Source organism: Capsicum annuum, chromosome 5 (genome assembly GCF_002878395.1).
Source record: "Capsicum annuum cultivar UCD-10X-F1 chromosome 5, UCD10Xv1.1, whole genome shotgun sequence".
Classification (NCBI taxonomy): Eukaryota; Viridiplantae; Streptophyta; class Magnoliopsida; order Solanales; family Solanaceae; genus Capsicum; species Capsicum annuum.
In genome coordinates, this window is record NC_061115.1 from 124,941,901 (window position 1) to 124,951,662 (window position 9,762).

General features: G+C 37.7%; 1 protein-coding gene across 1 annotated transcript; it reads right to left on the reverse strand.

Moving 5' to 3' along the window:
- Positions 1–1,836: 1,836 nt before the first annotated feature.
- On the reverse strand, positions 1,837–9,150 carry LOC107852829 (uncharacterized mitochondrial protein AtMg00810-like). Its single transcript, XM_016697867.2, has 3 exons — positions 8,696–9,150; positions 8,564–8,651; positions 1,837–1,929 (listed from the first exon to the last, which is right to left on the reverse strand). The coding sequence occupies exons 1-3, from the start codon at positions 9,148–9,150 to the stop codon at positions 1,837–1,839; spliced, it is 636 nt and encodes a 211-aa protein (XP_016553353.2).
- Between the last annotated feature and the right edge of the window lie 612 nt (positions 9,151–9,762).

A 9,762-nucleotide genomic window follows, 5' to 3' on the forward strand; every position in this document is an offset into this window, starting at 1 on the left:
CCAAACTCCCACAAACTTCGCCTTTAAGCTCCCAAACTATTTAGAGTTTAACTCCCAAGAGGCAAGATGAAAAATGAGCAAAATAGGTCCAAAAAATATGTATCTATAGTGCAGATTTTTCTGCACTGTTGTCAAAAAACCTATTTTAAAAGAAAAAAAAATAATTTTTACTTCAACGGGGTACCCGGGATTCGTTCGGAGTCCGATACATGCAAACAAAATATGCAACCATACTAAATTCGACGCTCCGGACGTGTTGACGATATCAGATTTTCCAAAGAACGTCATTTTCATGAAGTTGACCCTTGAAACCCAAAATTATAATTTTTCAAATCGAGGGTCGAAATGAGTTTAAAACCCGTAAAATCATACCAAACATGCTAACACCCTAACATCGACATTTTGGATCTGCTGGCAAAGTTGAATTTTACATCCAAGGTCATTTTGATCAAATATGGGTCCCACACCCGGACCCAAACCAAAGATCTACCTAGCCTAAAATTGATATTCCGGAGCAGCTGGCACAGTCCGTTCGGCCATCCTTTGCATGGATCAAAAGATATCCACATAAGTCCAAAATAAGGCTCTTTAAGCCATCAAAACCCACAATATTGCATAAATGATACCAAAATGCGTCGAAAATCATGCCAATCACTCCCACACCCCAGAAATATCATAATGCAACTACGCGGAGGGGTAAGACAGTTAAATCACACAAATTTCACATATTTTATCAAATTTTTAGGTCATTACATCATCCATCACTAAAAATCTAGTTCTTCCTCGAACTAAGGCAAGGAAATACCTGAATCAATGAAAAGCTGAGGATAGAAACTATGCATATCAGACTCAACCTCTGAAGTAACCTTATCTACAGGTTGATGTCACCACTAGACCTTAACCACAGGTATCACTCTAGAGCGCAACTGCCTAACATCCCTAGCCAAAATGGAAACCGGATTCTCCACAAAGGACAACCGCTCATCTAACTAAACCGACTCCCAACGAATGACATAAGACTCATCAGGAATATAGCAACGAAGCATAGAAATATGAAAAACCTGACGAACAGATGATAGATCAGGAGGCAAAACCAACTCATAAGCCACATCACCAACAGTTCGAAGAATCTCAAATGGATCAATATACCTAAGGCTAAACTTGCCCCTCTTACCAAACCTCATCACACCCTTCATGGGTGAAACTCAAAGAAAAATACGATCACCAACACCAAATTTCAAGGCATGAAGTCTACAGTCATCATAGCACTTCTGCATACTCTGAGTCACTCTAAGTCTATCCTGAATGACCTAAACTCTATCCAAAGACTCACGAGGCAAGTTTGTATCTCGAGGTCTCACCTCTAAAACATCAAACCAACTCCACTGGAGAGCGATAACGCCTACCATAAAATACCTCAAAAGGAGTCATATCCATACTGAAATGGTAGTTATTATTATATACAAACTCTGCTAAAGCCAAAAGCTTCTCTCACTGGCCACCAAAATCCATCACGTATGCTCGAAGCATATCCTCCAAAACATGTATAGTCCGCTCTAACTGGCACCAATCTGGGCGTGAAACATTGTGCTTAGATCAACCCGAGTACCCAACTATCCTAAAATGTCTTCCAAATGTGAGATGTGAACGTAGAACCTCAATCTAAAATAATGTACACCGGCACACCATGAAGATACACAATCTCACAAATGACGATGAGGACTAACCTCTCAGCACTAAATGAGACCTAAACCGAAATAAAATAAGCTGACTTGGTCAGTCAATCCATGATGACCCAAAAACTGTCAGAACTATAAGATGTACAAGGAAAACCAGTCACAAAGTCCATTGTGATCCGTTCCACTTCCACTCAAAAATGAGTAACCTCTGAAGCAATCCACCAGGTCTCATATGCTCGGCCTTCAGCTCCTGTCAACATAGGTAACGAGATACAAAATCTTCTATATCTCACCTTGTACCACCCCACCAGTACTGTTGTCTCAAATCATGATACATCTTAGTCACACCTGGATGGATAGAATATCTGGAACAATGGGCCTCCTCCAAGATCAACCTAATTCAATCACCATTCTCGGCACACAAACTCAGCCCCAATCCTCAAAACTCTATCTGAATTAAGTGAGGCTTCCCTAATCTCCCCACTCAACACTTTATCTTAAATCAACCTCAATCTAACATCATCTAACTAATGAGCTCGAATTTACTCTATCAAAGATGATCTAACTTCCATAAATACCAAAACACACCCCGGTGTAGAAATATCAAGCCTAACCATCGAGTTAGCCAAAGAATGAACCTCTAAGGCCAACGGCCTCTCCTAAGTCAAATGATACACCAAGCTACCCATGCTAGTCAACTTTTGGCTCAAGCCATCCGCAACCACATTAGCCTTGCCCTGATGGTAGAGAAAAGTCAAGTCATAATCCTTAAGAAATCCAAGCCAACGGCGCTGCCTCATATGAAGATCTCACTAGTAAAGAAGTACTGAAGGCTACGATGATTTGAGAAGATCTCACAATAGACTCCATACAAGTAGTGCCTCCATAACTTCAAGGAAAATACAACTGCGCACAACTCCAAATCATGGGTAGGATAATTCCTCTCATGAGGCGCCAATCTTGACAAGACGTAGACACAATTACCTTGCCCTCTTGTATCAACACAACACCTAACCCAACACCTGAAGCATCATAAAATACAATAAAGTCGACGTCCTCCTTGGGCAAAGGCAATATAGGAGATGAAGTCAACAAATCCTTATGCTTTTGAAAGCTCACCTCACAACATCATACCACTGGAAGGAATTTTTCTTCTGAGTCAACTTAGTCAACGGAGCTACAATGGAAGAGAAACCCTCAACAAAACACTAATAATACCCATCCAAGCCAATAAAACTCTGAATCTCAATGCACGAAGTAGGTCTAGCCCAATCACACACTGCTGCAACCTTAGTTGGATCAACCATTATACCTTCCTTCGTCATCACATGATCCAAGAAAGAAACTGACTCCAACCAAAACTCGCACTTAGAGAACTTAGCATACAACTTCTTATCTCTCAATCTCTAAAGCATAATTCATAAATGATCCTCATGCTCAACCTTATTCTTGGAATAAACCAAAATATAATCTATAAATACCATAACAAAGAAGTCAAGATACGGTTGAAACACCCAGTTCATCAACTCAATGAATGTGGCAGGGGCATGGGTCAACCCAAAAGACATGACTAAGAACTCATAATGACCGTATCAAGCCCAAAAAGTAGTTTACGGAATATCCAAAGCTCTAATCCTCAACTAGTGATAACCAGACCTCAAATCAATCTTCGAAAAAAATTTAACACCCTGAAGCTGATCAAACAAATCATCAATACGAGAAAGAGGATACTTATTCTTAACCATCACCTTATTCAACTACCAATAATCAATACATATCAGCATAGACCCATCCTTTCTCTTCACAAATAAGACAGGCTCACCCTAAGGTGAAATACTAGGTTGAATAAATCTCTTATCCAACGACTCCTGTAACTGATCCTTCAATTCTATCAGCTCTGTTGGGGCCATACTATAAGGAGGAATAAAAATGGGCTTGGTGCCTGACTGAACATCAATAATAAAATCAATATCTAGATCTGAAAACATACTAGGCAAGTCCATACGGATCACATCTATAAATTCACAGACAATACAAACAGAATCTAAGGAAGGAGGTGAAACAACACTAGTGTAATGAATATGGGCCAAGTAATATAAACATCCCCTGTCAACCAATTTATGAGTCTGAACATAAGATATGACCCTCTTAAGACCCGAATAAAGTGTACCCTTCTAAGCTATCCTTGGTATATCCGATGAAGCTAAAGTCACAGTCCTAGCATAATAATTTAGGATGGTATGAGAAGGAGCCAACCAATTCATACCCAAAATAGCATCAAAATCGACTATGTTTAAACAAGCAAGTCTATCAAAGTACCATACTCAGCAAAAGTCACAACACAAGATCGATGTACCCGATCTACCACTAAAGGATCACCTACCAGGGTAGATACACGAATAGGCATAGAAAGAGGCTTAGTAACTGAATCATAATCTGAAGCAAAATACACAGATGCATAGAAGAAAGTCAATTTGGGATCAAATAATACAGATTCAAGTCCAAAAAAAAAACAAGAAAGGTACCTGTAATCACTACATCAGAAGCTTCTGCCTCAGGTCTGGCTGGTATAGCATAACACTATCCATGACTACCAACTGGCTGAGTAGCCCCATAATCACCAATATAGGCTCTACTATCCTTACCTCTTACACCTTTGGTAGAACACCTACCTCTCATAGCTAAAATAAAAATAGCTCTAAACACACAGCGAGAACAGTCCTTGGCCATATGCCTAATCTCATCATATACATAGCAATCTCTACAACCCGTCTCAACAAAATAAAGTACAACTGAGCCCAAACGGCCACCTTGAATTGCTGAACTAGAAGATCCACCAGCTGAACTCTATAAAATCACCTGCACTGGCCTACCATGACATCCATAAGAACCTCTAAAATCTCTGCCTTGAGAGGTCTGACTCCTGAACTTACCAGAACAATGCACCCTCTTGGCGCCTTCCTGAGATCCCCAAAGAATATCCTCTGTCACCTTAACATGATCCATAATACTCTGAAAAGAACCCTCAAACACAACCATCTGAGATGTAGCCAACTGAAGAAAGACAACCAAACCCTTCACAAAATTTTAAATCTTCTCAAACTTGATGGAAATGCTATCTTAGAAATATCTAGACAGGGTATAGAAGCGTGCCTCATACTTAAAAACTGTCATGGAGCCCTGTTCCAACTGATCAAACTCATCCCACATAATATCTCTCAAGCTGAAAGGCACAAATCTCTCTAGAAAGACATCAACAAACTGATCTCATAACAACTAAGAAGCATCAACAAGCCTACAACTGACAAATGATATTCACTAATTTCTCACAGGATCTCTCAACTGATATATAGTATAAGCCACACCATCCGCACAGAAAGAGTGAAACACAACTCAGAACATAAGATATAAAAGAATTCACATGATAAGGAATAAAATAAGAGAAGATTCCTAAAGACATCCTATAGCCTCTCGAAGATAGATACAGACGTCTACGTACCGATCGGCGAGACCTTATTAGATATCTCATTCTTACACCGTTGAGACCAATGAAACCTGGCTGCTGTGATACAAATTTGTCATGATCCAAAAATAAGGGTCACGATGGCACTTGTCGTGGCGTGCCTTGACAAGTATGCCTATCACCCAAACTGACAAAAAGAAAGAAAAGACAGAAATATCCCATGGTAAGGCTTCTAGAACGAAGCTGAACCATATAAGTAATCATAATAATGTGGAAAGAAATTATCCAAAATACCAATCTTGTCCAAAGCCAGGTGACAATAGTGTAAGAACTACTAATACAATCCAAGAGTCAAATGCATCAAAAAAATAACCACAAAGGAATAATAACTGTCTCCAAATATTAATAAAGACATAACAACTATAGAAAGGTAGAGATGAACTATAGATGCATGAATGTCCAACCGCTACCTTAAAAGCTCCAACAATTGCCCGAGTCAATCAAACTGAAGTGCACTCAAGCTAATACCTACACCAAAAGGGCGCAGTAGGCATGACTATGATCCACTTGTACTTAGTAGGCATCATAGGCCGACAAAGCAAAGTAGTAAATAAAGCATAAAAAATATACACTAAGGGCACGTCACCTGCAATCAGAAAATATCTCACAACGGTAGCCCACACCGCTTGCACTAATAGTTCTAATATATCTTATATTTATTAAAACAACACACCAAGATATAGAACATAAGTATACATTATGTCACTAATAAATAGAACAAGAGAGAATATGTAGATACAAGATCATCAAATACAAGTAAATGAAGGTAAGACAAATACATAGATGACAAGTCAATAAGGCAATACAACACAACATAAACACAATAAAGTAAGTGCAATGTATATAATGACAATGATGATGATGATTCACGAAGTCGTCGCACAACCCCCGGGATCGTCGCACAATCTCCGTATACACCTACGGAGCTAAAGCTTCCCGACGTAGGACCCATGGGGGTTCTTCAACCCATATACAATCCACATATCTCATATCTCTATTCCGACACATCCCTCAAAAAGGGTTTTATAAGATGTTGTAATATTTAAAAAAAAATGTTGTCAGTATTTCCCAGATATTGCCACGGCGGTACCAATGTTTCATGAATGAGTATGATATGAAGATGCAATGCTCACATCAATCACAATGAGTATTTACACAACCAATCACATGATATATTTCCATAACCAACCACAATAATACATTCCCACAACCATATGAGCCAATATCCACTTATTATTTTCATTTCATCCATGAATTTTCACATGTCTCATATGCCAATAAAGTATGAATATAATCAAAATACACCAATGGTACCATATTAAACAATCAAATATAATTATTCACATGTATTCAAGGCTATCAATATCACATAGGACCCCACATGATCAAACATATCACATAATATCACAATTTTGATAATTACAGCACATATAGGGCTCCACACTGATACAACACATAGATAGCCATTTTTCATGATTATTTTCCATCCTTAACATGCATTTTGTACCATCATTTACTACCCAGCCCAGTCTGAAGAGTTAAGCCATAACGTACCTTGAAAGTCAAAACCGGTCTGCTACACTTGAACCCGCGACCTTACTTTTCACGAACAATCTCGAACTCCACTAAAAATATCAAATTTGAAATCTACACATCAAGACAAAACCAACGACACCCATATTGACTACTTTTGGTTCGGAGTCAAAACGAACCCCCAAAATGGATTTTCAAAAAAGAAGGAAAAAATCAAAACTTTATTTTAAAAAACATGTTTCCCATATTTTTAGGAACCTACAGATGAAAACCCAAGTTAAATTGAGTCAAAAACAGAGTTCAAATCAAAGAAAAACCATTTTTTAGCTTTACCAGATAAAAATATTTGAAATAATGGTTAAAATCAAGAATCAGAGTTGTTTTGAAGGTTAAATTGATGAAAAACTAGTAATTATAAGATAAAAATATTATTCAAGTAAAAAAAAAGTAAAATTTGGATTTAAAATCATGCCTTAAGATTTTTTAGGGTTTTAAGAAATTTATCAAGAGATTACTAAGAAATAGGATGAATTATTATCTCAAAACCGTAATAAAATCAAGAAATGAGTGTTAATTTAGCTTCTCAAGCTCCCACAAACTTCACCTTTAAGCTCTCAAACTATTTAGGGTTTAACTCCCAAGAGGCAAGATGAAAAATGAGCAAAATAGGTTCAGAAAAAAAGTATTTATAGTGCAGATTTTTCTGCACTGCTGTCAAAAAAGCTGTTTTTTTTAAACTCAATTCAGACTTCAACGGGGTGCCCATGATTCATTCGGAGTCCGATACATGCAAACAAAATATGCAACCATATTAAATTCGATGCTCTGGACGCGTTGGCGATATCATATTTTCCAAAAAAAGTCGTTTTCATAAAGTTGACCCCCGAAACCCGAAATTATAATTTTCCAAGTCGAGGGTCGAAATGAGATTTAAAACCCGTAAAATCATACCACACATGCTAACACCCTAAAATCAAAATTCTAAATCTATTGGAGGTGTCATATTTTTCATCTAAGGTCATTTCGATCAAATGTGAGTCCCACACCCATATTTCCAATTTTTTAACTTTTCGATCAATAGGTTGAAATGAGCTCGAATGCACCGGGACCCAAACCAAAAGTCTACCTAGCCCAAAATTGATATTTCGGAGCTGCTGGCTCAGTCCGTTCGGTCATCCGTTGCACGGATCAAAAGATATCCTTATAAGTCCAAAATAAGGCTCTTTAAGCCATCAAAACCCACAATATTGCATAAATGATATCAAAATGCGTCGAAAATTATGCCACTCACTCCCACACCCTAGAAATATCATAATGCAACTATGGGGAGGGGTAAGATATTCAAATCATAAAAAATTACAAATTTCACATTTTTCATCAAATTTTTAGGTCGTTACAGTTTTAACGTTCCCCCTCAAGCTGCAAGGTGCAAAATATTGAGCACACCAAGCTTGCTTAGAAGATGTGAGTTCTGATCTTGACTTAAACTCTTGGTAAAGATGTCTGCAACTTTTTGACTTGTCTGCACATACATAGGTTGAATTAACCTCTCCTTGATCTTATCCCTGATGAAGTGACAGTCAACCTCAATATGTTTGGTCCTCTCATGGAATATGGGATTAGCAGTTAGTTGAATGGATGATTTTCTATCACTAATAATGGTAATAGGCTTAGTGATAGGTACCTTCAGTTCAGCAAACAAACCTTCCAACAATGTTATTTCTGCTAAAGCTAAGGCCATGCTTCTATATTCTGCCTTAGCTGAGCTTCTAGAGATAGTGTCCTACTTCTTAGACTTTGGAGATATCAATAAGCTACCAGATTATACCACATAACCTGTAATAGACCTCCTAGTGTTTGGGTATGCTGCCCAATCTGAGTCAAACCAGCAAAGCAGCTCTGCAGTAGGTTGAGCCCTGAGCCATACACCTTGTCCTAGAGTTACTTTCAGATATATTACCTGTTTGCATCTTCTAAATGGGACTTCTTAGGTTGTTGCATATATTGACTTAAGGTTTGCACAGCATAACTGATGTCAGGTCTTGTTATTGTTGCATATATTAGCTTTCCAATAAGCCTTTGATATGATGTCATATCCTTTAGAACAGCATATCCTCTAACACCTGTTGCTTCATCTACTTCAATAAACTTTAGCTTGATATTAGTCTCTAATGGAGTAAAGGTTGGTTTAGCACCAGCAAGCCCTATGTTAGATATAAGCTCGAAGATGTATTTTCTCTGGTTCAATTTCACTCCACTTGCAGATCTCAACACTTCAATGCCTAAGAAATACTTGAGCTCACCTAAATCCTTAAGTTCAAATTGTTGATGTAGAGTACCTTTTGATGCACTTATTATGTTTGCATTGTCACCAGTAATTAGAAGATCATCCACATATACTAGAACCACAACCATTTTTCTATCTTCTTTAAGGTAAAAAATAAATAATCATAGTTGCTTTTAGTGAATCCTGCATTAAGCAATACGGAAGTAAGTTTTATATTCCACTATCTTGATGCTTGCTTAAGTCCATATAATGACTTAACTAATCTATAAATTTTGTGTTGTCTTCCCTCCTTGAAATCAACTGACATTTCCATGTACACTTCTTCATCTGAGTCTCCTTGTTGGAAAGCATTGTAAACATCCATCTGGTACATGCGCCATCCTATTGATAATGCTAAAGAAATGACACTTCTCATTATAACCATTTTGGCCATTGGAGAGAAGGTGTTATGGTAATCCAGTCCCTCTACTTGACTGTAACCCTTGGCTACCAACCTTGCCTTAAACTTTTTTATATCTCTATTAGCTTTATACTTGATTTTGTATACCCATTTTGATCCAATAATGTTCTTATCTGGAGGCATATCAACCACATCCCAAGTGTGATCGTCCTCAAGAGCCTTAACCTCCTTCTTCATAGCCTCAATCCACTTATTATCTTTGTTATCTTCATTGTAAGATTGTGGTTAAACTTCTGCTGATAAACTAGACACAAAGTTTTGGTATCTTAAACTAGTATTA

Excerpts from the sequence above, each read along its gene's own strand:
- LOC107852829 (XM_016697867.2), bottom strand. The coding sequence starts at position 9,150 with ATGGTTGTGGTTCTAGTATATGTGGATGATCTTCTAATTACTGGTGAC. Across the intron at positions 8,652-8,695 it reads CATTTAGAAGATGCAAACAG|GGCTCAACCTACTGCAGAGC; the intron begins GTAATATATCTG and ends TGTATGGCTCAG. Across the intron at positions 1,930-8,563 it reads GGTCTATTACAGGTTATGTG|GAGCTGAAGGCCGAGCATAT; the intron begins GTATAATCTGGT and ends CTATGTTGACAG.